The sequence below is a fragment of the Zonotrichia leucophrys genome, chromosome 20, assembly GCF_028769735.1.
Source record: "Zonotrichia leucophrys gambelii isolate GWCS_2022_RI chromosome 20, RI_Zleu_2.0, whole genome shotgun sequence".
NCBI lineage: Eukaryota > Metazoa > Chordata > Aves > Passeriformes > Passerellidae > Zonotrichia > Zonotrichia leucophrys.
In genome coordinates this window covers 14,236,060-14,264,000 of record NC_088189.1, presented here as the reverse complement: position 1 = coordinate 14,264,000, position 27,941 = coordinate 14,236,060, and the positions used below count along the sequence as shown (strand labels likewise).

At 41.7% G+C, this 27,941-nt stretch overlaps 1 protein-coding gene across 4 annotated transcripts in view; it reads right to left on the bottom strand.

Annotated features, from left to right (window-relative positions):
- The window catches only part of RALGAPB (Ral GTPase activating protein non-catalytic subunit beta), a 64,741-nt gene that overhangs the window by 22,349 nt on the left and 14,451 nt on the right, over positions 1–27,941 (bottom strand). The window contains exons 6-19 of one of the 4 annotated variants that reach the window (XM_064729692.1): positions 24,049–24,180; positions 22,729–22,907; positions 20,300–20,448; positions 19,995–20,211; positions 15,020–15,055; positions 13,081–13,282; positions 11,528–11,695; positions 10,654–10,768; positions 10,270–10,417; positions 7,685–7,749; positions 7,390–7,522; positions 5,288–5,421; positions 3,250–3,432; positions 696–847 (exon numbers count right to left, since the gene is read on the bottom strand). In XM_064729692.1, coding sequence (XP_064585762.1) covers positions 696–847; positions 3,250–3,432; positions 5,288–5,421; positions 7,390–7,522; positions 7,685–7,749; positions 10,270–10,417; positions 10,654–10,768; positions 11,528–11,695; positions 13,081–13,282; positions 15,020–15,055; positions 19,995–20,211; positions 20,300–20,448; positions 22,729–22,907; positions 24,049–24,180 — 2,013 coding nt within the window. The remainder of the gene's footprint in view (positions 1–695; positions 848–3,249; positions 3,433–5,287; positions 5,422–7,389; positions 7,523–7,684; positions 7,750–10,269; positions 10,418–10,653; positions 10,769–11,527; positions 11,696–13,080; positions 13,283–15,019; positions 15,056–19,994; positions 20,212–20,299; positions 20,449–22,728; positions 22,908–24,048; positions 24,181–27,941) is intronic. The other 3 variants (XM_064729693.1, XM_064729694.1, XM_064729695.1) reach the window with 3 other exon arrangements.

Below are 27,941 nucleotides of genomic sequence, written 5' to 3'. Positions count from 1 at the left end.
TTGCCTTTTGCAAAGCATATTTATCCTCCCCATCCTCAATCTGTCCTGTCTGCCACTGTGCTGTTCAGCTCGTAACACAGTGCTTTCCAACTTCCCTGGAGCAAATCCCAAATTTCCTCTCTGTGCTTCCCTTCTCCAACCCACACGTTATCTGTTACTGCATTTCCAGCAGAACCTCTCAAATTTATTAATCAAGCCCAACGCTGTGGGCAAGAAGCCATCCGATCCTGCTCCAGCACACGTGTGCTGCACGTGCCATTCCCTGCTGTCACAGTGTCTAGCAGTTTCCACCAGAGTGGGGACAGCATATGCTGTCAGGCTGAGGAGAAGAGGAAATGGGAAGACAGGATCACTGGGGTAAGTGAAAGAGAGAAGGAATTGCTGCCTGCAGAGAGGCCTGGCCAGGAACAGAACACCACGGCTGGAGGAGGGTCTGGGTTTTGCTGTACAAGGAAGAGAGGAGGCAGGAGGGGAAAACAGTGATCAGAGGGATCTGTTTTCTGTAAACACCTGCAAAGGAAGGGGAAGAGACCTAAGGCAGAGCACAGCCCTGCCCAAAGGGCAAAGATAGGGAACTTCTTCCTAATTTCTTAAACACTTTTGTTACATCAGGGACCACCAGCTGCAAACTCCCTGTTAAACATTCTCAGACAAGGCAGTACTGAACATTAAAGGTGCTCTGACAAATTACATACCATGTCAATGTAGCTTCAGCAGCATCCTTCACTCGCATGGATGCAGGGTTTGGCTCCTTATCTCCTTTGTACTTGACCTCCTGCTCACTGTTTTTGGATTTACTTCCTGAAATACCCAGCTCCACAATCTCCAGTACCTCTTTTAAACAGTCCTAAAACACAAGAACCACATTGAAGCAGAAGCACTTGGATGAATATATCCAAAACCTCAAGGGAACAGTGATGTATCATTAAGTCAAAAAAACACTGCTTGTAATATGAGTTCTTTATTTAAAGGCAGAGGATTACTCCTACACTGTTAAAATATGATCACGTTTACTATAGAACTGGTATTTTTTCTGTTTATAGATGTGTACTTATCTATTTATATTCTAATGGTAAAAAGTTCTCTGAATGGATAAATACACACAATGTATTTCATTGCACGAGGACTATTATGAATGCAACAGAAAAATGTAAACACACTTTAAGAGATAATACATGTATTTCTAGGACACTGCAGAAGTTTTAAGTACTAAGCACATTAGGAATGAACTCATCTGGAAAGCTGCAAGAAATCCTTTTCCAAATTTTTCAATTGCCAACATCATTAGTAAAAATACATTAGTATTTCATTAGTAAAATATATCATGGTATCTAAGGAACCAAGAGAAAAATAAGAACATTCTAAAAGCACATTCTAAAAGCTTCAACAAATCTATTACAAGAGAAGCCAGCACTCAGTAAACCTACAGATATGACACACCAGTGCTGTGCAGAACAAAATTACCAGCTGAAAATATTCAGATTGCTACAACAAAGGTTTGGATATCATGGCCTGAGCTACAGAATAATAAATAAGGGATTAAAACTAAACACAATTGGTCAGGTTGTACCACCAGAAACCAGACAGGTTTCTGTGTCTTGGGCTTTGTCCTTCCTTATATTCGTTGTTGATACAGAATAAAAGGTGAAGAGAAAAATCAAAGTTCTCTAACAGAGTAAAATTAACCAGCATTGAGCTGAAGACTGGCCACAAAGAATTGCAGCAGGAGTTTACAGACTAGCAATATAGCATGTGAAATTTAAAGCAACTGTCAGAGCAGGCACCTGGGAAGCTGCATTTTTAATACTTGCAAATGTAGAGAAAGGTTCTCATCTGACTGACAATCATGACTCAGGAATGAGCTACTCAGTGTCCAGCACATAATGCACACAGTATGTAACCATACCTCCTTATAGTGGTAATTGAAATAAAAAGACCATAATGAAATGGAATAAAGCATAATGCAACTGACTAAACACAACCTATGCCACATCCAGGGAACCTATCCTATCACAGTCACCTACTGCCACGCCAGTACTCCAAAACACATGCAGCAAGCATCTTTAAATGAAGTTCTGCTTGTGGGTTTTCAATCTTCTTTTTTTAAAATATATATATTTTTATACGTTACAGAATAAACAAAACACAAAGATATGTAATCTTCTATCTAAAAAGATAATAAAATATTACATAATACATATATATGTGATATCCATAAAAACACAGAAAGACTGTTACATGGTTTTGCAAGGGTTCCTCAGGGTGAGAGAGATAGACAACAATCTTGGCTTCATGATCAGAAGGCTGGATTTATTACTTTATGATATATAATACATTATGACTATACTAAAAGGAATAGAGAGAAAAGTTCAGAAGCTGCTAGAATAGAATAGGAATCCAAAAACAAGAGAGCTCTCTGTGAATCTGTCCCAGAGAGCTTGGTCCTGTGATTGGCCCTTAATTGTACACATGGAACATGGGCCAATCACAGGTGCACCCATTGCATTCCACAGCAGCAGATAACCATTGTTTACATTCTCTCTCTGGGGCCTCAGCTTCCCAGAAGAGGAAAAAATCCCAAAGAAAGGATTTCTATGAAAAAATGTCCGTGACAAAAGACCACTAAGTTGGCTCTGAAAGAGACTAACAATGAAAATGTGTATTCAATTTTTTTCATTTTTTATTAAACAGCAGAGCAGAAGGCAATTGAAAACATGTCTCTGATTTCCTGCTCTTCTCAAGCTTCCCAACTAAATTTCACCTTATATTGAGATATGCTTTGCTCAGTTTCAAGAAAATTGGTGAAACAAGCTCTGATTATCAAAATATTAGCATCAAAGGAATTCCATTAAGCCTAGAAAATGCTTTAGGTCAGGTAAGAGCTGAGAAATGAGGAGAGTCATGGCTACCTGCAGCAGGTAGCTATGGGATACCCCACTCATTTCTGTATTTCTCTTTTGGTTTTCGCCAGGTTTCTTTTCTTCTCTTTTTCCAGTTTCACAAAGCAAGAAGAAAGACTGAGACATTCCTATAACTATAAAGGTAGTTTTCAAGCCAAAAACTGCATCAGCAAATAAAGATCAGGAATTCAAGTTCAGAAGTATTTTGCACAGAAACTATTTTTGAAATTCTTAAGAAAGCTAAGAAAGCTAAGCAAAGCACACTGTTTTAAAGTATTGAGAACAGACAGGCTGGGCGCAAAAGGCATTTCAGATGCAGCACTCCAGATCTGTCCCTGGCAGCTCTGACCTTCTCATCCAGCATGTCGGGGTGCTCGGTGAGCCAGACGCAGAGGCACTGGAAGGCCGCCACGATCATGGAGTGCAGGTCGCGCGAGTGCAGCGGCGCCGGGCGGCTGCACTGGTACACGATGTAGCTGCACACGGAGCTGATGGCGCGCTTGCGGTCCGCGGGATCCACCGCCACCTTCACCTGTGGCGGCAAGGACGGCAGCGTGAGGGCCCGCCGCAAACGTCTCACAGACAAACACCGCTCTTGGAAACATTCCCAAATGCACTTCCAAGAAACAGCAATAAACTGAGCTCTTTTGTGGTTACAGCTTAAAACTGCAGGTAAAATTATTTAACAGTGATGGATATGGAAACTAAAAGTAAGGAAATGCTGCACTGAGGTGTGACCACATTGCACAGCTTGGTTTCAAAGAGCAGGAGTGGTACCTGCTCTTGGCTTGGTAAGAAACCAAATGTGTGCTGAATTTGCTTGGTAAGAAACCAAATGGAAGCTGAATTTGCAGTATTGAAATTTTTCCCCCACAAATGCCTCTTCTTCAGCTCTAGCAACCCATTCTGTGTCTCCAAGAACCCACTCACTGCTAACTCTCCCTTCCACAGGGCTTCATTCTGCTCAAGTAACTTTCCCCTAGATATATTCCCAGGACAATAACTTCCACCATTGGTAAAAGGAACAAAAAAGCCATCCCTGGACAAGCAGACTAATAAAAACCCCATAACCTCTTCCCCAAAACTCACTGCAAACACCTCTCTCTGCTTCTTTCCCAGCTCAGGGCTGCAGAGAGCAAGGCTCGAGATAAGAAGGTCAGGAAACAGCACAATGAGCCATGAGGACCTGAACTGTAAGGCTAAAGAACTTTCTCTCTTATTCATGGCTTGTGACTCAGCACAGGAACAGATGGATTTTTCTACCCTGTAGCATCTGACCATGTTTATCCAAGCACAAAGGTGGATGGATTTGCTAGTGCCAGCACTGGCAGCTGTATACCACAAATGGGAGTGACAATTCAGTGCCCCAGGATTTAGCTAGGACATCCTTCAGAAGCTCAAGATCTACAGCAGAGTCCCCTCAAGGTAAGCTTATGAAAGACAGGTTTGTGAACCAACAGTCCTGCAGAAAACATTTTGATTTTTGACTTTTCTAAGTCCCACTAATAGCTGCGGAACAGACACAAGATAGGGGAACAGCCCCTACCTGAGAAAAGCTTTGGGACCTGTCACCTCCAAAGACACATGCAGAACAAGTCCCCACAGTAGTTCAGTAGGAGGAAGTGATCTATTTTTTCCCACTTTGTTGTAAAGGGGAAATGTATTCCAGGGCAAGAATTACTTCAGTTGCATGAGAATTATACATAGACTAAAGTATTTAACATTAACCTGGGAATACATTTGAAAACATAATATATTTCCACATTCCCATAATCCTGGAAGAAAAAACACAAACCAAGAAGACCACACAAGCTGCAGAAAGCCCTGATTCTGTATGGTCCTCTGTAAGATCCAATAACACACATTAATTTATTTCAGAACACCTTCAAATACATTCTTCAGCTCAAGCTAATGCAGTAGTGAATAAACACCTAGTCCAATACGGCTCAGTGCTGAATCAATGCTCTAAAAACTGCCTGAGACACATTAAAAGAGATCTGTTGACTTCCTGAGGGATTATGACAGGAAATGCTGAATTGCCACATCAGGTTATAATGGCTGCTCTAAGTATACCTCCTATTTGCAATACACTACATTTTATCCAGCTCTAAAAACTATTTCCAAGATGAGAGGGAAGAGGAAAAATGGTACAACAGAAGTTTCAGCTAAAAAGCATTCCCAGACCACATGTCCTGTAAACACAGTGTGTTTACACTGGGAGAAAATTACCTGCAAAAGCAGTACTGTTTCCTTTTAATTTCCAAACAGAAGAGTTGCCAGCAAACTCAGCCACAGAATCTGTTTTGTGCCATGACTTTCACCCAAGGCAGCAGGACCACAACCACCCTGTGAGAAGGGGCCAGAGCACACCAAGCTGCATGTCTCACCTTTGCCAGTCCAGAGAGCAGCTCCAGGGCAGCCAGGGAGATACTCATGTCCTGCCTCCACTGGGAGTTGAGCCTTTGGGTTACCAGGTGAATGCTGCGGATCAGCAATCCAGCAGCTGTATCTGTATGAAGAGCTAGGATATAACCCCAAAACCACACACCACAGGGAGGAAAAATAACTAAGCATTAGTGACAAAAAGCAAAGCACAGGCACAAGGCAAAGCAGACACAATACAGACATAAAATAAACCCTAATCATCTTGAAACTGGTTGATGCCTTTTGCACAGCCTAACTCCCTCACATATTCTCCAGGCATTATACAAACCCATTCAGACCAGCTAGCTAAATTTAATTTTTTTAAAGACATTTTGAATAATCCCAGAGCTCTACTACATTTCAGCAGCAGACAAGCCAGCTTCAGGTTTTGCTGTTGTACTTAAATTGTCTGTCATGTTATGTCTTAGTCTCTGGAAAATACATGCTTTGGTAATGTATATTAAACATTAGTAGTTGTACTGAGGAAGTAAGGAGAACATGTCATTTCAGAGATCTGTGTCAGAAGTTAACCATTCTATCCACACCTAATGTTTATCAAAAGCTGCACTAGTTCAACAGACACAGATAATGAAAGAATTAGTGCTAGAGAAACAATTCTTTTTAACCTTCTGTTTTCTTGAACCTTTAACTGAAAATTAAAAATGGGAAACATTTAAGTATCAGTTGCTCTCACTTCAAAATACTATGAAACATAAATACTATCCGTATTTGTTAAAACTGAAATATGCAAATTAATGTCAGAAATAAAAAAATGGTCAATGACTAGTTATAAAGAGACATGAGAACTGTGACAGATAAGGCATATGCTTCCCAAAACTTAAATTACCTTATTTAACACTCAAGAACTATGTCCAGTGTCATACCAGGAGCAGATTCAAGAGTTTACTATGGCTAAACAGTAACAATAGACCATCATGTTTTCAGTTTTCTCTTGTTTGGAGCATCTAATGGAAACACTAATTCTTTTCATAAGCACATTACAACCTTACCTTCTGGGCACAGGAAATTTTAAAAATCCAATGAAATGAATACACTACAAAAATATATTTCAAGTTATGTCATGGTATGAAGACTGTAATTCAAATATTTAGAAGATTTTTAAAATCTTACAAATGGGTATTTTTACAAGCACTCATCAATGAAATCCCACATAAATTAAACATACAATTCCAATGGTGTGCAGAGAACTAGCACTTTGATAATTTCAAAGAAGCAAATCCTTGGGAAAAGGGAAAGCACCAACATGTTTATATGAATCCCCAGAATATACTGAAGCCTTTCCTGATAATCTCCCTCCTCTGGCTATTTACAGAACTAGATAAAAAAACCACCACCAAACATTTTTGGTTGGTGGTGATAGAACTGTCACTCTAGGCTACAATATAATAAAGGTGATTTGTTCTCACATTTAATTGGCCAACATCAGTTAAACTCAAGACCAAAGGAGCAAGTGAAATTTCAGGATCTTGACAGTCAGCCAGCTTACCACACACAGATTTAGAACATGGATTTTACTACAAAGAGTCAAAAGTGGACAGAACAAGACATAGCAAACTAAAGTTAATGACCAAATTCTATTGTTACAGCATATGACATATCACAAGCCTCCTGCTTACTTGCTCCATAAAAGTCAGAGTCCCTGGAATGTTCTTAAAATGTGGTTTAAGAAAAGGTGCTGCAGAGGTCAGGCGAGTATTTCGAATGCTATCAAAACTAATGAAGTGATTAATTTAAACTTGATGTACATATATCTTATTCTTGTTGACAGAAATTAAGTATCCTGAAAACTCAGTTAAAGTTTGCAAACACCTTTTTCATAAGCTTTTACATTCTGATTTTGAAAATGCTTATAGATTCCTTCAGTAGGGTTAATACAACCACTGGAAAGGCACATGTGAATGCAGACTTGCAGCACACAGCTGGGCTATCCCCCTGGCTCCAAACACCTGGGCACATTAATCCTTTAGGCAGAACTGTTACAGAAAAACCCAGAAATCACCAAGCTGGTACACCGTGCCAGGGTTTCCCAAAGAGCTCTCCTTACCATAATCCCTCAGGAGGGCCTGTGCTGGCCGCTCACTGTCGGGTGTCGTGGGCTCAGTGCTGCCACCGCTTGCAGTGCTAATGCCACTGTTGGTGCGGCTGTGGCTTTTGAAGAGGTTGTTTTCACCACCATTCTGCAGAGTGAAAGGCAGTTTAGAGAGATGAGAAAATTTCTGAGTTCCCCATGTTCTCACATGCAAAAGACCAAACCTCAAGATGCTACCCCAGACCCTGCCAGTAACAAGCGAGGAATGCATTCTTTCTGAAGAAGTAACTTCATAAACAAAAATACTCACTGTTTCCATCTGACAGCCAATGGCTTCTAGCAGTGCTGAATCCTGAACAATATTTAACATTGCACCTGCAGAATCAGACAGAAGAAGGTAACTATGGACTACAGAAGAATTCACTACTAAAAGTCACCAAGCAGCACAGAAGGTCTAAAGTAGAGGTTTGCAGTCCTGTCTTATAAAATCTCTTATTAAAACACAGGACTTGCTTTGAGCTTAGCCATTTGAAGCAGATGAAATTTGAGAGAGAGTGTAGTTTCAGCTATGTTAAAAATGCCTTGAAGAGAATCTAAAAAAGACTGAGAGGGGATCTCGTCATTACACATCAATATCTCAAGGTGGGTGTCCAGAGGATAGTGCCAAACTCTGTTTAGTGGTACCCAGCAACAGGACAAGGAGTAATGCACAAACTAAAATACAAGAAGTTCTACCTTGACATGAGGAAAATGTTCTATCCATGGAGGGTGGCAAAGCACTGGAAGAGGCTGCCCAGGGAGGTCATGGAGCCTCCCTCTCTGAGGACATTCAAAACCCACCTGGACAGGTTCTTGTGTCACCTGCTCCTGCTGACTCTGCCTTGGCAGAGAGTTAGACTGAATGACATCCAGAGCTCTCCTCCAGCCCCAACTGTTCTGTGATAGGTCTGTCAAATTCCTCAGTTTGGAAGGATTTTGGCTTCACAGAAGGGCTGGAGTGGTTCCTTGTCTCACATCAGACTGTGCTCATTTAACAACTCAGGTTACTTGCTTGGAAGCATCCCCTCCAGATGACAAGGGAAGCAATAAGGACATGGACCTGAAACTGGCTGACACTGGCATATTTGGTGGCTTCAGTTTAAATTTTCTGCCTCCTTCCCCTGTCTCATCCATCAATGAACATTTAGGAAAACACAACTTACTCTATGAAGGGAAATGACAGGACAAGGGGGAATGTTTTCACACTGAGAGAGGGCAAGGTGAAGTGGGATGATGGCCAGAAATTCTTTCCTGTGTGGGTGGGGAGGCCCTGACACAGGCTGCCCAGAGGAGCTGTAGCTGCCCCATCCCTGGAATGGTCCAAGGCCAGGCTGGACAGGGCTTGGAGCAACCTGGGCTAGGGGAAGGTGTCCCTGCCCAGGGAATGGGGGCGGAATGCATGGTGGAACAACAGGAGCTTTAAGGGTTTTTCCCAACCCAAATCACTCTGTGATTCTATGAAATGCACCACTTGCTGCTAAACATTTATTGGCAGATGGAAACAAACCCTGCTTTTTTTGAGAAGCTGGTGGCACATGTCAGAATTTCTGGCTAAAGTGGAGACTCATGAATCCCCTCCAGCTAAATCCAGCAGGAAATAACTTCACATATGGAAAAAGGATCTTAAGATGAAGATTACAGGGCAGGTGAACTGGCAGGGACTAGCATGGGAATAATAATTCCCAGGAAAAAGCCATTCCAGGTAGAGCAGCTATTCAGCTGGCTGCAGACCAACTCAGTGTGGAGGGGCATAGGACCACTGGGGTGGGATTTAACGAAGCATCACCCTGAGGTGTCAGACATAGTACTGGAGGTGGGACAACCTCAGGGGCACCAATGCTCTGAGAGTCTCACTTGGCAACCACAGATATTCTCACCCCTTCACAAGCACTGGGTGCAAATTATTCTTTCAAATCACTCTCCTCTAGTCTTCTGCAAGAAAAGAAACTGCTTGAACTATTGGAAGATAACCTTCCAAAAGTCTTTGCAGACTTGGATTTGGTTCCTTTCCTTTAGCTATGCATAATTTTCTTGCCCTCCCCTGTAAAGCAGGTAAACTATCTGCCTCCCAGAACAAGGCAGACACTCCTATCACACCACCAGACTGTTGCCTTTTTAAACAGACAAAAGGAAAGTGGTAAGGGCAAGAACACCATCATGCTGAAAAAACTACTTCTAAAAAGAGAATAATAAGGGGGGACAAGTAAGAATAATAGGCATGTACATTTGTACTTATCTGAAAACATACTTAACTTGACAGATTATGCACTATCCAAGTTTTCATCTTCTGCTTCCTTTCTGAGTATTCAGCATAATGTTAATCCACTCACTACTTTGAAGAAAAATGTGCTAAACTGTGCATAGTGCAGCTCCACACTCCATTCCAAAACTTTTGGATTCTCTCTGAGGATTTACACACCACTAAAAAAATGCCATCTGTATTTTGCCAATTTTGCTGGATCACCAGTCATCAAAATGTCAATATGTTTCTTAGGCTTAACCATGCCAAAACCTAAGGTTTTCTCTGAAATCCATTAATCAGGAATCATTCCTAAAATCACGACATTTTTACCTACTTCCATTTCCAGTTATGGCTGACTTTCTGTGCTAGAATGTGCTTCACTCTTGCTTCTACTATTCAAGTACTACTCCACATAAAAAGGGAGAGATTAACAAAAATGAGAGGCTTTTTAAGATATTTTCATAGTATGAGGGAGATTACACATATGACAACCTGCCAGGAATTTAAACCTTCTTCTTGCAAAGCAACACATCACTAATAACCCATATTATCCCAGAACAGATTAAGACAGACATTTCTATAGTACAGTTAATAAATCAAAAAGCTGAAATAACCTAGTATCATTTGAGTGTTGTTGGGATCAGTTTCCGTTTGCAAAGCTCCTATAAGGATATTCACAAGCCTCAGCTTCAAGGACAGGAATGTTACTGGTTTATCATACGCTGAGCTTTCATCATTGCTGAATTTCCCTTCCAGGACAACCTGAAGAAAAAATACACTTATTTCAGTATCAATTAAAGATCATGTCAGCAGGGTTTTAAAAGCCAATGTTCACAGCACACATTGCTACTGACACACTGCAATATGGTCTTACTGTTTCACATTCAGTGGAAGAGTTCCAGTGCTAAACAAAACACTCAATACAACCCACAACCCATTCAAATCCCACTCCCAGGGAAAGAAAAATGGAACACAAAACATAGTGATAAATGTCCTACCTCAGACTTTATTGTTCCAAAATGATGAGGGAGAGGCAACAGAGACAGCAAGATGTTAATAGAAGCTCTTCTTAGCTCTGTGGGGTTTACATAGATTTTAAACTTTGAGAGTTCCCTGCAAATCAAAGCATCAGACAGTTAACCAACTTTTCACAAGAATCTGGAGCCAAATGCAACTAAGTTAATATCAAATATACACCCACCCAATGGTCTTAAGTAATTTGCAGTATGCAATGCAGCTGTTTCTTTCTAAGACCTATCCAAAAGAAGCAGCAGCTCAGATTTAAGCCCAGGAGATAAAGAATGCTTTTTGTCTAAATGCCTAACACCAAAATGAAACATGGTACCAAGACATAACACATACATTGAAGACATGCAGAAACTATTAAGTGCCTAACTTAGCAAAACATTCAGAAATCTATAAAGCTCTGATAAGTACCTACTCCAACTTCATCAGTCTATCAACTTTTCCATTAAATGATGCATAAGATTATTTACTTATTGAATACACTGCAACAACAGCCACTAATGAATATCTTGTTAAAGTTTACTTTAAAATCAATAGGCTTTCAATATATTTTTGACATATTTCAATATATTTTCCTATTCTTAAAGGCACTGCTTTGCATCAAAGAATATGCAGCTAACAACTCATCTATTTAATTTAAAATAAGAACTGTTATTGCTTTAAAGAAAACTGCATTAAAGAAAACTGAACATTTGAGCTCACACAGTGTTGCTATTATTACCATTGAATACACACACACTGTGGGCCTGACATCGCAGAAATCCTTTGGTGAAATTATGCAGGAATGACAAAAGACAAATACCTCTCAACATCTCTGACAATGTTTATGTGGAAATGGCAATTTACCTGTCAGGTAAAATAGTCTCCAGAGCCGAAATGAAGTAGGGAACCACAACATCAATGCCTTTCAGGTCACAGCAGAACAGAGGAGGGGAGTTTAGAATAACACTGGCAAGAACCGGGTGGCAAATGAAATCTGCTATCTGCAAACCCTGAATTAAAAGCATGTAAAATCTGACAAAGAAAGATAAGATTTAATTATTTGCACATAAAATCATCAGAATCCCACATGATTCTGCAGCCACTATTTGATCTTGTCTATATAAAACAGAGTAAGTTTCAAAAACAGAGCTAGGAAATATTCATATAAATCTTCCCCTATGTTACTTAAGCACAGGCAAGCACACCTGACCAGCATAATAAACCCTCACAAATGACAGGTATTTCATATGAAAAGCTAGTGCAGCACAGTTTTACTGAAATCTTTGACTTGTTGCAACACCCAGACTGGGAGCTGAGTAAGCACAACCAGCTGGTTACTAACAGTGGATCACCTGCTCTCCACTACTCCCTTCCCATGTAATGGCGGGAGCAAGATCTTGATTTTAACTCCCCAATACAAGAAAAATACTGTGAAACCTTGGGGGAGGCAGTGGACAGAACAATGGACAGAATGTGAGAACAAGACACACTGATCAGCAATTTGGAAATCAAGACTAATCTTAACCATCATAACCACTTCAAATGAAAAAGCAAGGGCAGAAACCCAGCTACACAGTTAGCTTCTTTTGCAGGTTCTTGTAAGAGAACATTATGCCCTCTTAATTGTTTCACAGGTCTTGCAGACACAGAGGAATCCCACTGACTGGCCAAGGAAATATGAACTATCTATACAAAAAATACAACATCAAAGAAATAAAATTGTTCAGTGTTCTGGGAAGTTTTAATGCCATCTGGGACAAATGTACTTAAAAAGTTTGAGAGAATCATTATTTATAACTGATTCTCCGCCTCTAGCATTTGCTATTTTACATAACAAAAAATTGTGAAAAAGGTATACTATGACAGGCTATACTGCTTCATTTTCTCAGAAATAAAACTGAATATAGAGGTAATTCAAACACAACTGTTTCAAATAATGGGATATCACTGCATTTCAATACTCAGAGGGTGAAAAAAAAAAGCGACTACAAAAAACCAAACCCAGCAATGTGGTATATGACAGCATAAGAACCTTTACGGTCTAAGCAAATGTACAAAGTCTTATGCCTGCACACTTATTTTTTTCATCTCAACAATATTCAGTGACAAACTCAACAAAAATAAAACACAGGAGGCAAGAAAATGCCAAAGAAAATGTTCCTTCCAGCTTGAAGCACTTTGAGGTACTGTCCTTCAACTGAAACTTGAAGAAAACCCAGTGAAAAGCAGCATCATGAAAATGTGAGAAGAAAACAGTGCTGGGCTTAGCCAGGAATTCCACCTCCAGCCTCTGTAAGCCAGCTAGATGTTTTTAAACTGGCAACACAAGATTCAGACAGCAAGTGAACGCTATTCACTGGGAATTAGTCTGCATCATAAAGTTACACCAATAAAGCAACTGGAAGATAGGTTAGTACCGGGATAGGTAAGCTGGTAATATTTCCTCCCCAGTCTTCTTGCTACAAAATATCCTACACAGTGTCCCGCATGCCTCTGCCCTTCCTGCTTCATAGTTGTCTGGGAATTCACTTGCATCAAACATGGGGTTGGAAGCCATAGTGTCAGTGGACATTTGGGATCCTTTCCGGCGGAACTCCACACTAGCCTGCGTTGCTATAGCTGGGAAGAGAAAAAACAGCGTTTCACTGTGTGTGATAATGTACAGAATAGGCTCATGGGATCCTGGACACAAAGATCAAGTCCAATTTAGTAGTTAATATGAAGCTATTAGTTCACTGCATTTGAGCCAGTGCCTCTGTTTAGGAAATATTTGTGGGTGTACCTAACTTGTTTACTTCATAAGGATGACAACAATTGACCTTCATATCCTAGAGACTGTCCCAACTTTTTGCTGGGAAGAGAGCACTTATATCCAATACTAGTTTCCTACCCTCTCTCAAAGGGCAAGGGTCTGCCTCACCTGGTTCTGGTCCCCAGAAAAATTAAATGCCACCTTCCCTCGCTCCCTTAAAAAACAAACAAAAAAAATTTCGATGGTGCCATTACTATTGACCTCCAAGGAAGTGCTTCGCTTCCAGCCGGCCAACTCATCTCATGCTGCCCTGAATACCCAGCGGCTTTCATCCAGTTTTGTTGTACAAAGATACTTTTTAAAAAATAATCAAAAATTTTAATGCACCGTATGACAAAGAGAAGGTTGTGGAATCCCATTCTCCTAATTTGGTCCCTCTCCTCACATGATCACTGAAACTGCCAAATAAATTGCAGAGCCTCCATAGAGCAGCCACCATGGGCTGGCCATCTCCTGCTCCCTTACCCTACAAGAAGCTCTGTGACCCTCTCAGAGGGTCCTGACCTGGTTCTGCCCAGCTCTGTGCTCCCTCCCTGCAGGCCAGCTCTGCCAGTGCACACCACTCCAATCCATGTCTTTCCGGAGAGATTTCTGGTCTCCCTTTCACACATCAGCATTGTGTGGATACAAGACTACTTGCTCTGTTGCCTACATCCTGTCTTCCAGGACAGCTACCAAAACAAAATATATACTACACTCAATGTGATTTTTTTTCAATTGTTTTTCCTCTTCCTTGGACAGCTTTGCTCTAGGATTACTAACATCTTAAAGACTGTGTTCTTGTTTTTAGCTAAGACTAGATGGTTTTCCAAAACTTTTATAAACTACAAAAGCAAACAGCAGACAATGTGTATTCCTGACATAATTACACCTATGTGTTTCTACCAGCAAAAGAGAACTTCTCCTGTCTCAGCTCTGGGACACTGGGGAACAGCAGGTTCACAGTCAGCTTTGCAAACAAAGGCATGTTAACACTTTAGCAGTTGGAATACCAATAATTTACAGATAGGGTGCTTTTTTGTTTCGTTTTAAAGGAAATGTCTTAAGTGCCTACTCCTAATTTTTTGTTCTGAAATTTATCGTTTAACCTATGTTTACCTCATAAATTTTCATTGGCATTAAGTAGAAAATAAGTACAAATCTTTATGCATCTTCCCATGAGCCATTTTTTGTCCTAAATAAGCTATCCAGCAATATACTGTAGTTGGAAAAAAACACTACATGCACAATGCATACAAATCAAACACTAGGTCTGTAAAATAAGCTTTAAGTAAAAAAAACATGGTTAGTGCAAAGTCCTGAAATTCATGACATGATCACAGACTAAAGTACAGAAAAGATGGGTCTGATTCAGGCAGATTAATTTGCTTTTGCCAACAATCCTCCCCATTCAAAAACACACACAAAAAAAATTACTTGTCTTTTTCAAGTAAAAGTGCAAAAGCTACAAGAGACAATGAGAATGAATTTACAAATAAAATATGGGATTATGGAAAAAGAAAAGCATGACCGCAATTAAGGAAAAGCTACTGGTTCCTACTTACAAGATTTATAAGAAAGAAGAATTTGGATAAAAGATGCTGCAAGATAATAGAAATAAAATGGAAACAAATCAAAGGACAGCAGTAGTTATAAAATACTTTTAAGATGGTGAAATTGTAATATAAGTTAAGAAGCTTTTAGCTTTCTAAAAAATAGATTAAAAGCTTTATGATACAGCAAGCTTGTTAAACACATAGGAAATTGGCATACAGGTCCAAAATTATGGTTTTGAAAGTATCATGCAAAACAATGAACAAAAAGTTACAAAATACTACTAATATTTAGAGCTGTTCATATCAAGATACACCAGTTCTTTAACAGAAGGTATTAACCCTTGTCAGCTCACACACCTGTCCCCATGCTGCAGTGCACTGGAGCACACACCAGGCTGTCCTAAGGCTCCTCTGAAATGCAGTTTGTCTCGCACAGGGAACATTACTTACCTGCAGCCTCCTCCCAGCAGCACTCCTCCTTCCAAACCAGCAGCTCTCAACGGCAGTACAGCTCCTATTTCCCTAAGCCAAGTTGCTAACAACCAGAATACCTGAGCATGCTCCCCTGACCACCAGCTTCATGAACAATCTTCCAAAGCAAAAATAAAAGGTAGAACACTCCCAGAAACATTAACATCTCAAACAATGCCCAGAGAAAGAGGCGAGTAAGAACTCCAGCAGCCAGGTACTACTCACCATCTGGGGAGAGCTACTTATCTGAACAGGTAGGGTCAGACCTGTAACCAAGACCCTCAGCAACACTCACTATGATCCCACACAGGTCTGTTTAGAATTTTCTTCTAGAGCCCCAGAAACATTCTGTGGGACATTAATGACAGTAGGGCCAGAAGAGGTGAGGGTAATGATGTACCCCAGAGCAAAACCAGCAAGCCCTGAGGTGTGTCCTTCAGCTGCTATAAAGTGCAGAGCTGACATCCTTTAGGGCCAAGGATTGAGAATGAGCCCATCAGACTGGCAGATGCAGTTGCTGAAATGCTGGCACAAAGTGCTGCTGAGCTCTCCCCACTCTCAGAGGCTGAGGACAGTAGGTAGCAGTAGCATGCACCACACAGTTAAGCTTGTCTGAAACACATCCTGCCACTGAACCTGCCCTGGCACAGATACACACACCAAGCTGTCATTCTTGGGTTACCCTCATAGAGGCTCTGTAGCCAATCTCTTATGAAGGTGTTATTTATCATAGGGATCTATTTATCCCACACTAACAGCTACATAAATGCCACACACCATCTAATTCTAACAACTACACCAGCAGGACCCAGTTGCTTTCAAACCACCTAGGCATCTTTCAACCAGCCATTTTTACTCTCTCACCACAACACAGTGATGATTATCAGCTGCCCACCAAAAAGCTTCACCAATAAAGTCTGTGTGCAGAAACTAAAACCTGATAAGGACACCCAAGACCCAAAAGTGTCATGACAATCATGGCAAGATCATTGCTCTGCTTCAGAATCCAAACAATGACACAGGGCTACCTTGAAGGACAGGGCTCAAAGAGCAAAGAGGACAACTGCTTTCCAGGTGATAAGCTCCACCAGCAGCAAACTGTATACAGATGACTTGCAGCTAATCTTGAGAGAGAACAATTCTCTCTTCCCAAAGACAGACAAAATCAGAACAATCACAAATGTGGAATACCTACAGTTTTCCAATCAAGAGTTGGTACAAGGAGTTCACCCATGAGATGACAAATTGAAAATCCATGAAGCAGCAGTTAACCTGACAGAATCAGGAGAGTTGAGGCTGAAGGGGCCTCTGGAGACAGTCAGCTCTCCCCTGCAAAGCAGGGCCAAGTACAGGAAGTTCAGTTACCCTTCTACACATCTAGACAGCTTTTTATCTCAAGACTTACAAAAAGTTTGACATTTTTTCCACCCATCATTTTTCATTACTTCCCTTCCGGAGGTTAAAGAGTTCCAGTGGGAAAAGGTGAGATCTTGGGACAAGGGAAAAAGGAAGGGTAGAGGAGTAATCATTCGCACCAGCCTTGATCAAGTGCACTTTATTTCCTAGAGCTCATCAAAAAGGTGTGCAGTAAGATGGGACAAGAACAATGTGTGTCAGCAGGATTTGTTTAAAAGAACCAAACTAAATTCTGAACTAGAGCTTGAGACCACAGCTCATCCACAGGGCCCCTGGAAGGCACTGCACTGAGCTCATTAATCTCTCTGGCAATCACATCACAGGGATTCTCACTGAGACTGTGCCACGTGATGGGAGAGGAGAGAGAAACACACACTAAAAAATGCAGCGTTCCAGAAGTGCCCCAAGGCACAGAGGCCTCTAAAGGACCAAGGAGCAAGTTGTAATACTTCTGCAAAATGGTTCTCAGTCCTCCAGCCAGTAATGTAACAAAGAAACCATATCAGTCAGCCAAAAGAGAAAGAATTCTTAACTGCATGGCATTGAAACAAAGTAAATATTAGAAGGGTTTAAAGCTCCTGAGTTCTTACACTGCTGCAGTTCCAGACTTGAAGAAAAACAGTGTGTGGGGGCCAGTGGAAGACAATACAATACATGGCAAAGCTGATTTTAAGTGCAGACAATTCCCAATCAAAACAGTTGAAGCACCCACAAAAATAACACTGCTTCTTGAAGCAAATGCTAAGAATATCAACAGCAGTGTCAGACATGGGAAGAACATCCCAGGTAGTAGTTGAAGTGTCATGGCTACAAAGGATAGCAGATGGACCAAAACATACAGGAATAGCCAAACTGGAGCTGTAAAGCATCAGATTTATTCTGGACATCTTTCCTAAGAGTAGGGACTGTGGCAGATAACTGTCCCTTCTCTACTGGCCCTCCTCCTCCAAGCTGCATCTACATTGGGCAGCAGGAGCAGAGGGATGGGCACAATGTGCAGATCTCATTGTCACTGATGAGTCCCACTTCTGCCATGGGAGGGGCCTTAACACAGACCCCTCCTGGCCCACTCATCAGCCAGCACAGCACCTCTTGCCTTATGCTCTTCAGGGAGGAAAAGGTTTCACTTGGAGGCATCAGGCATCACAGGTCAGATTCCCAGAATAAAAAGTTTATGATGTGGATTTAAACCTCTTTCAAAAGACATTGATGCTTCAAGCAGAAACTCCAGGGGCCTGGCCCTTTACGCATCTTACTCATTCTCCCACCTTAAGCAGAGGCTGAGCAAAATAATAAATCAGGCAATCAGAGTTTGGTGCCTCCCTACAGCGTTTCAGAAATAGGGGTCCACACTCAGTTCTCTCTCCTTCAGCCAGCCCATCTTGGCACCACTGTGACCAGTGATCTTACCTAGCACTAACAACACCCTGCAAGGGCAGCAGACACTTGACTAAATTCCTGTAAGTTAATTCTGTCTTCCAAATTGCTGAAAGAGCAGAACATGACACAGCTAGGTTCCTGGGAGTCCACCGACATCTTGTGTCAGAACCACTGCTGCTAATACACAGCAGATCATGCCATGTGCAAAGACTGGTCTCGCTACAGACAGCTTGGAAGAGCACAGAGGAGGAACAGAATTAACTCAATTCCAAACAGCTGTCTCCAGTTTTCAGAAAGACAGTAAATATCCCTGTAAGACAAATAACACAACAACTTTCTGATTGCTTTTAAATGATTTTAGACATTGCATATATGAACAGAAGGCCTTGTAACCCCTTCAAGGAAATGAAGCCTTTGGATTACAGACAACTGTGTACTTCTGCCAGCATAACAACATTTCTGTTTAAAGCTGACACTTTTGTATAAGCACCATCTAAGCTGATATCCTTCCTTTACAGGTTAAGTATTTCATTAATATCGCTCAAAAAACAGGTTACATGTCAAATTTAAAATGCTCTAATCAATCTGAAAAGCACTAAATGTAGTAATACACTAAATGCATCTGTAACCCAACACACCCTCAAAGGATGCCTTGCTCCCTCCTAAGCTCAGCTGCTTCCCCAGTCACGAATCACAGGCCTTTTACAAAGAGATTCCAAACTCCTACCACAGACACCCACAAAGAACACTTTCAAAAAATGATGTGCTACATACCTAAAAACACCTTTAGAAGATCCCAAAACCTAAGCATTCACACAGGAATTTGACACAATAAACAAGGAAGATCACCAGTTTAACTGCTTCTGTCAAGTCCCACTATACATCCAACTTGCTATAACAAATGGTTTTCCCCTCTTTTCCTTAGGCCAGTGAGTTACTGACAGATTAATTAATAGATCTCTCAGAAAAGTTAGCAGACATTCAAAATACACAAGGAACAGGAAAACTGAAGGGAGTGAGAAAGATTATTCTTTTCTGAGTATTATCACCAAAAGTAAGATAAGAGCTAAAAAGCCTCTCTGAGCAGAGCACTAATTCTAATGATATCCCAAAACATCTAACCTCTGCAGCTGAGCAAAGCTGAGAGCCAAAATAAGTTTGGCAGTTAAGGGTTGAAGACAACGAAGATATGAAGACATTAAGGGAAGCACACACCAATCATAAATGTGAGTTCAAATAGCAAGTTCACTGGCTATTTTAGAGGACTTCTGTTACTTCTGTTACTGTAACACTCTACAAAACCAACAAGTACTGCTTTGTGCACTATGTGGAGTAATATAGGACAATTTTTCAAATATTAAAGAGTTGATGTAAATAATTGCTATTAATCATAGATAATCAAGATTTCAAACTAAGAAGTGGACTCCTACCATATGATTTCCTTCACTTAACAGCATTTTCCCCAATATCACAATTGCAAGTGCCATGCTTGTTAGAGCAAAGGAGTATTTAACAGTAAAAAAGTAGACTTTTTTAAACTTTGAAATCCCCAAACAGCTGCTCAGCTAATAGCAGATGCTGGCTCAGCTCAAGGGATTAATTACAACAGAGCAGTTCAGATTTTACTTTTTTTGGATTATGCATGTGTTAATCTTGAAGGTAAGAAATGTCAAGAAAACAAGGGAAAAAGTATACATATATTTTTTGTAATATTTACCAGTCATGCTGCTGTCTCTGTTTATTCCATTATGAAGTTTACAGTGAACAAATGCTGCATCAAACAACCATGATCCAAAGAGGTTCAAGATGCTGTTAACCTTTGGCCTGCGAGGAGCTGGCAGCGGCCGAGGCTCAGAGCTTGTCTGGTTTGGGCTAGAGAGTGGAGAAGTAGAAGAGGGTTGGTGCTGCACTTTTGAAGCATGTGCAGTAGTTACCTGTTTGAACAGAAGAACAGATCAGCTCCTAGAATCAAGGAAAGAATCCAAAGGGTCAGCTACTCCAACACAGAGTATGAAATCTTACAGTGCTGGTTTTCATGGTCACTTTGTTGACGGTCACTGCGCGGTGCCGCCGGTTGTGGGGCGGAGTGGTGTTGGTAGCGGTGCTTTGGGGCATGCTCAGCCTGTTCACTGGCGTGGGCGGGGCGCTGTCTGCCCGGGGTCGGGAAATGCCTGCAAGGCCAGGAATAAAGCAGGCTTTCAGCAACAGCTCCATGGGCTCACACACAGCAGGCCTTAGTAGGCACAGGAGCCTCTGGTCAACAGCCATGCCTCCCATGCTCCCCAAAACTGCAGCAGCAACAAAAACACCTCTCCCCATTTTACTGTTAGCAGAAATAAATGCACAAGCAAATGGAAACAGTAATTACATCAGATAAGCAATTGATTAAAAAACACCAAAGGACCCATCTGCACCAATGACAGATGGGAAGAATCAGACTAGAAGCAGGCAGAGGGAAAGGAGCAAGGTTCATTTGCCAAAGACAACTTCACAGCTCACTTCTGCCAAAATTCAGGTGCCTCTCACCTTTGCCTTTCTTTCCCAATCATAACTCCCACACCTTTTCCTGAGACATCTCTACGATGTCTGGCCCTTAAAGCCATCTTAGCTCACTAAATTAAGATGAAACCCATCCACCACACAGCTTTCTGCTCGGTTTGAGCTGGACTGGCTGCTGAACAGTCAAATACAAAGGCAGTACACAAGACAGAGTAAGAAAGCACAGCAAACTGTGAGTTTTCTGGCAGCAGCAGGACATGAGATCAGTTTTTAATCCAGCTTCAGGGAAATTCATGGTGTACAGAGCTCTTCCCCATCATAATCAGAAGCAACTCAACATATGCAAAACTGGAAGGGACAAACACCATTTTTCCCATTTTAATGAATTCCAACAACCTTGTGCCCCATTTGAAAAATGCAGTGGGGAACCACAGTGTGCTTGGGAATTTGACACAGATTTTTTTTTTGGCCCTGTTAATTAAAGCACCCAAGTACTTCTCATAGCACATTATAGAACAATTTGCTCCTGCAAAATCATCAGTGTTACAGCCCAGGCAGAGCATGCACTATGAAACCCATTGTTTTGGTACATTTGGCTGGAAAAGAGGACGTACTATTTTGCCAAAGACATCATGTAGGTACCAGGGAGAGCAAGATAAAATCCAGTTTTAGCACTTGTGACAGAAGGTAATGAGCTCTCCCACCAGCCTTCTCTGAAGATCTTTCTGCAGCTCTCAAGTCTGCCTGAGCACACTCTCCCAATCCATACCTACAGCCTGAATTTAATTTTCTAAAAGAAACTTCCTGTGCCCCAATGCATTGTAGTCTCCATCTCTGCACTCCAGATAGGCTATTATCACTCTGGGTGCTTTATCTTGCTACAAGATCTTCAGGAGTCTTAAGTGCCTGATTCATAAAACCACAGAATAGTTTGGGTTCAAAGGGACCTTACAGACCCTCCATTCCATCCCAGTCACAGGCATGGACACCTCCACTAGACCATGTTCTTCCGAGTCCAGTCCAGCCTGGCCTGGGACACTTGCAGGGATCCAGGGGCAGCCACAGCTCCTCTGGGCTGTGGCTCATGAACCCTCACAGGGAACAATTTCTTCCCAACATCCAGTCTAACCCTGCACTCTGTGCCCCCAGAGCCTGCTCTTCTCCAGGCTGATGGTCTCATTCCACCAGCAGGTTTTTTCTAATTCTGTTTATGTGTCTGCTCTAGTCTCCTGCAATCTCTCATCAGCTCACACTTACGGCAGATGACATTTGTTTGCGCACATTTAAGGAGAAAAGCAGCTGGAGAAAAGCAGCTCTTCCAAGTTTACAAGAGCATGTATTCCCTGAAGAACTTACAGTAAGTCTGAAGCATACTAAGTATAATGCTTTAAATTTCAGGTACTCCATATTGTTACTTAAAACTGACCAGCTAGAGCTACTCAGTTACCAGCAGACACAAAGAAACACATCTTTTCTACTCAGCAGTAGCAGTAAGCCACTAACCGTACACTAAGGGGAACTTCAAAAGATCTGAAGATGACAGTCCAAACTCAACACCTTATAAAACAGGCACACAGCAGTTGCCACAAAGATTAGAAACACGGTGGTGAGTGCTCACAACATGCTAAAGCATAACACTTGCACTGGTGATTAGATGGAAAGAGAAAAGAAGCCTTGTTTGGGAAAGAGATCTCTGGTTTTATTTTATATTTCCAATTTATTTGTTTTGCATTTGAAACTAATGCTATCTACAACTTCATGCATTCAAATGTTACTGTTGTGCATACAGATTTTTTAGTGGTGATCTCAAGTCTCCTCCTCATCAGTTCCAGGATACACTTGCAAAAGATTAATTGTTATTCATGTATTTACAGAGAAAACAGATTTACAGATACTAAAATAATTATTAAATTAATATTTCTAGCAATCCATGGGCAAGAGAAAAGCATTACCTAGGAATGCATCCACTAAACAGCTGATTCCACGCATGGCACGAAAGAATATTTGAGGCAGATGTTTAAGGCAGGGGTACTGATTCAGTTCTTGAGTCATCCCACTCACATTCAGAAACTGCTCCTGAAATCTGGGGGTAGAGCTAATAATGGCTGGGTTACTCAAATCCACAGGATTACTGCACAGAAAAAGAGCAAAATATATGTTAGTTTAAGAACAGCTGTTAAGATTTAAAACCACTTGAAGATGCAGTAGTTTAAGGCATTCCAGTAACACCACAAACCAGCATCCAATATCAATACATTTTAGCCTCTCCTCACAGGAAGGCAATTGTCTCTTCCTGGGTTGGCAGTATATAGCTGTCTTAATGTCAAACATTACCCAAACATATTGAACAATCGTAGTAAAATAAAACAAACCAGACCACACACTTGCCAGACTAATTATTGCAGAAATAATAATTACTTATGAGGTTTTTTGAGCCCAGTGAAGAGTTGCTTATATTGTTAAAGTTATAAGTGTAAGCAACAAATTAAATACTGTCAAACAGTGACAAGAAGGGAAGTAAATTGTAAAAGTTTGAGCAATTTTTCCTGACTGACTCAAAATCCTGAAACAGCAAATTTGTAAACTCCAAATTTGAAGAGTACAGTACTTGTGACATTTGTACTACAAATGAAGAAGGAGGGTTTTTTAGTCAGTTAAGATGTAAATTTCAAACAGCCTAATGTTTATCTAGCTTTAACTACTAAATAGTATTTAGTATCAATTTTTTAATATTCAGGCCATTGAGAGCATTAATGTAACGCCATGTCCAAAAGTCTGTAAAACAAAACGCAGCATTTGGTTCAACTGTGCATTTAAAATTAACATGTATGGTAAAATTAAGTGTATAGATTTCTTCATAAAAATAAATATATAAACACTCATTTTAAAAATAAATTCTAAGTTAAATTTAACCTGGAGAATAAATGAAAGTCGTAAGCATCTCCCAGATGTATTGTTCAGCTTTTCCTGTTTGTTATCTCAGAGAAACAAAATTCTACTGAACTCCTGTTTTTCAGATCCTCCAAAATGCCAAATAGCTAAAACAGATTTTAATTAGCTGAACCAGTTTACATTTTGAAAGAGTCAGAATTCAAACCTGAACAGCATTCACAGCCTGCCCTGAGCTGCTTCATGGGCACTGGCACAAGTCTCTCGTTTAATTCTATTTAGGTGCTTAATCCTGGCAATCTCCAGAGAAATGTTTTGTTTATCCTGCAAACGTATGGAGTTGATTCAAAACCAGGAACAATGGATGGCTGTAATTACAATACCTCAGCATATGTAAAAAGCGAAACCACGTTTGTGCAACGCACTCATTATCCATTTCAAGAGGAATCAGACCAGCATCTTCATCGGGAATTTTGAAAGGAGGAAATGAAGGTCCATATGTAAAACGCAGCAACCTAGAAAGCAAGTCAGACAGACCTGGCTCAAAAACTGAATATTGCCTTTGTGCCCCAAAGGCATCAGCAGCCCACAGGTGAGTCCACAGGCAACAATGCAACACCCCAAGTTTCAAGTTTTCCTAGAGATCCCATTTTATACAATCTCTCAGCCTTGGACAGTGTGCACCTGGAACCTGCCTAAAACTCCAGCCAAACCCAAACTATTAAGCCCAAGACCCCCCAGCAGCTTTCCCATAACTTAGCCAGAGGTCATCAGGTCATCAGTTATCACAGCCACATGTACATCTGACAGGATGCTACATGTGAAGGAAGAAGGATTTTTTTTTTTAAAGAAGGAATTGAAGCCCTTATCCTCACAGCTCTTTAGCTCAAGCTTTCAATGACACCAGCAAGTCATATTAGGTTGCAGCTCTAAATTCCAGCTCATGACTGATGACCTACATTGTCCCTCAGCACAAGGAGCAGTACTCACTGTTGACCTACAAGCAGCACAGGACTTGCAAGCCACAGTTTAGTGATTTCTTCAAAACAGATGGCACCACATCTGCCAGAGGCTAGGATCTACAGACCAGCAACAAGCAAAACAGTGATCCAGTACCATAAGGACAATGCTTAGAAGCGCTGCAAGTACCCAAAGAATCACCAGTGACCTTCACTGAGCTCCTGCTGTCTAATCTGACCCCTGCTTCATACCCAGCTTCACCAAATTACAGTTCAATTTCCCTGATAAACACAATCTTGATGTTTTCTAAAGGAATGGAAGAGATGTGCACTGCACCTTCTCAATATCACAGCATTCCCAGAAATCAGTTTGTCTTTCCCTAAGCTAACTTCCTTGCAACAGTCAGGAAATGTCCCACTCATCCTTACTTATAAAGCCATATAGTTCTCTAAAGTCATTACAACTAGGAGAAGAGAAGGAGAAAAGTAGTTATGACTGACTCCTAAACCAAGAGTCAAACAGGCTGAACTTCCATCTGCCACTTCTCCCAGCAGTGGGTACTACAGTAACCAGCAGCCAATTACCACAAGTGTCTGAAATCAGAGCCTCTTTACAGTACCTAACCTGGACAGAAAAGCAAAAGAGCTTTAGGACACGAGGCCTTCTCCAGATGCAAGGATGATGAGGAATCCATTCAGTGCCAGAGCTGGTGGTGCAGCTGCAGGGACAGCTGCAGATTGAACTCCCTCAAGGGAGGCTGGGAAATGCCAACCCTGTGCATAATAAAGGGCACTGGATTTGTGGCCCAGCCAGGTGCTCAGACAATGCAAGAGCTGAGGACTAGGGAGGAAGAGCCAAGACTTGCGCAAGCTTGGACTGTGAGGGGATAAAAGCCCAGGAGTCCTTTGTTGGGCTGCTCCTTGGACGCACCAGCTGAAGCTGTTTTTCTGTTACTGTGCTAGGAAAAGGGTTTTATGGAACAAGACATCTGAGACTCCCATGGGAAACCTGGGGTTGAACTGGTGAGAAAGCTGGCGTGCCCGTGAGAGTGGGGAGTGCAGGGAGTCAAGCAGGGCACGCCCCAGCTCACTGGAGCTGCTGCTGCTGCAAAGGGGCTCCAGTGCCAGCAGTTAAAGTCAGCGGTGGTGGAGGAGTGACTGCCAGAGAGTCTTGGGATGGGTCAGACCGGGAAGTTCCCTTCAAACCAGAAATTCACACAGCTATACCAGGCAGCAAATGCTCTCCAGCCCTGTGTCCACTGGCATTTAGTGCCCAGAGGCATGACCTCGTGGTATAGTTTTGCTGAGGAATTACCTGGCTCTAAAAGACCCAAAAGAGCCTGGCCCAGTCCCACGCACCGTCAACCCTCACACCACTGCCTGGCAACACAGTGCACTGCTTCGTTTCTCCCTATGACTGCAAGAAACCAGTTTTTCAAAGAGCATGACCAAATCTTTAATGACATGTGGGACATTTTCAAGAATGATTGAAGACAGAAATAAATTTTAAGCCACACATCCAAGACAGTTAAAATATATTTAAAGCAATCTAGATGGGGTAGATGTAGTATCTATTAGCATGGCAATACAATTGAGACTCCAGTTTCATCCTGCTAAAAATCATAGGCAGGGACACAAATTAACACTGCTTATGTGTACCTATTTCCAAATATAATTTTCCATATGGTTTTAATTTGAAACATTTACTCTCAGCTTATCACTAATAACCTGATTCACAGAACTGTTTACTAAAACATTTTAACTGTTTGAAGCTGGAGCTTCATTGAAAGATTAAAAATTCAGCTAAAAATACCACTGAACTTAAAGCTAGCCTCAGAAGAGTCTGGGCTTCCATGTATCAGGCATAAACCAACATTACTGAACACAAACTAAAACATTCCAGAAACCCTGCATACTCCTGTGCACCAACAGAACCAGGACTGTTAGTCAACAGTGGGAGAGGAAGTGTAGGCACAGTGTGTGGTGCAGAACACCAACACATGTTTTGAGACAGAGCTGTTCTTTTCAGATCACTGAATCATAAAGTATTTTCCGTTATGTAATGCTACATCTAACAAGCTAAAAATAGCTGAAGAAATAGCGTGGGAAATACACAGAACTCGTATTGCAGCTTTATTTCCCAGGGGTTTAACAAATAGCTGCATAACCTGGAAAAATCTATCCACACTTCACATTTTGACAGGTAATTCAAAGGAAAAGTTTTCAAAGTTATAATAAACCCTTGCAGAAAAAGACACTATTGAATATTTCACAATGCAGCAATTTTAACACATCTTTGAACTTTCACAGAAATAAGTTACTGATATTTCAGGAGAGCTGGAAGGAGACCCAGATGACTCTCTTCCAAGCAATTAATTCAGTTCTTTCCTCCAAGAGTCTGAGATTCGTCCCACAAAGACTTCACACCAAAAAGACCTCAATATTAAGGGTACTGAAACTCTCCTCACTGTTCAGAACCTTCTATTACAGCCAAAACACTCCTGCAACCCCCAGATGTGAGCGTTCCTTTGGTCAGTTTGCAGGTGACACTGATGTGGGCAGGAGCTGACCTACTGAAGGACAGGAAGGATCTCTAGAGGGATTTGGGCAGGCTGGATCAAGAGGCTGAAGCCACTCCATAACGTTCAACAACGCAAAGTGACAGGCCCTTGGGTCACAACAATCCCAAAGCTACAGGTTTAGGGCAGAGGGGCTGCAAAATGCCCAGCAGGAAAGGCCCTGGGGGTGCTGCTTAACAGCAGCTGAACATGAGCCTGGCGTGCCCAGGTGGGCAAGGGGCCACTGACACCTGGCCTGCACCAGCCATGGGGTGGCAGCAGGACCAGGGCAGTGACTGTCACCTGTGCTGGGCACTGCTCAGGCACCTCCAATCCTGAGGGACTGGAGCATTTCTAGAGAAGGGAACAGGGCAGGGAAGGGGCTGGAGCACCAGGAGCAGCTGAGAGAGCTGGGAGGGCTCAGCCTGGAGAAAAGGAGACTCAGAGGGGACCTTCTCCTTCTCTACAACTACATGAAAGGAGACCAGAGCCATCAGAGGGTTGGCGTCTTCTCCCAGGTAACAAGGGACAGGACATAGGGAAGTGGCCTCAAGTTGTGCCAGGGGAAGTTCAGATGGGATGGAAAATTTGTCAGGCACTGGCACAGGTTACCCAGGGCAGTGGTGGAGTCACCCAAGGGTTTTAAAAGACCTGTGGATGCAGCAATTGGGAACACGGGTTAGTGGTGGGCTTTGCAGTGCTGGGTGCATGGTTGGATTTGATGATCTTAGAGGTCTTTTCCACCCTAAACAATTCTAT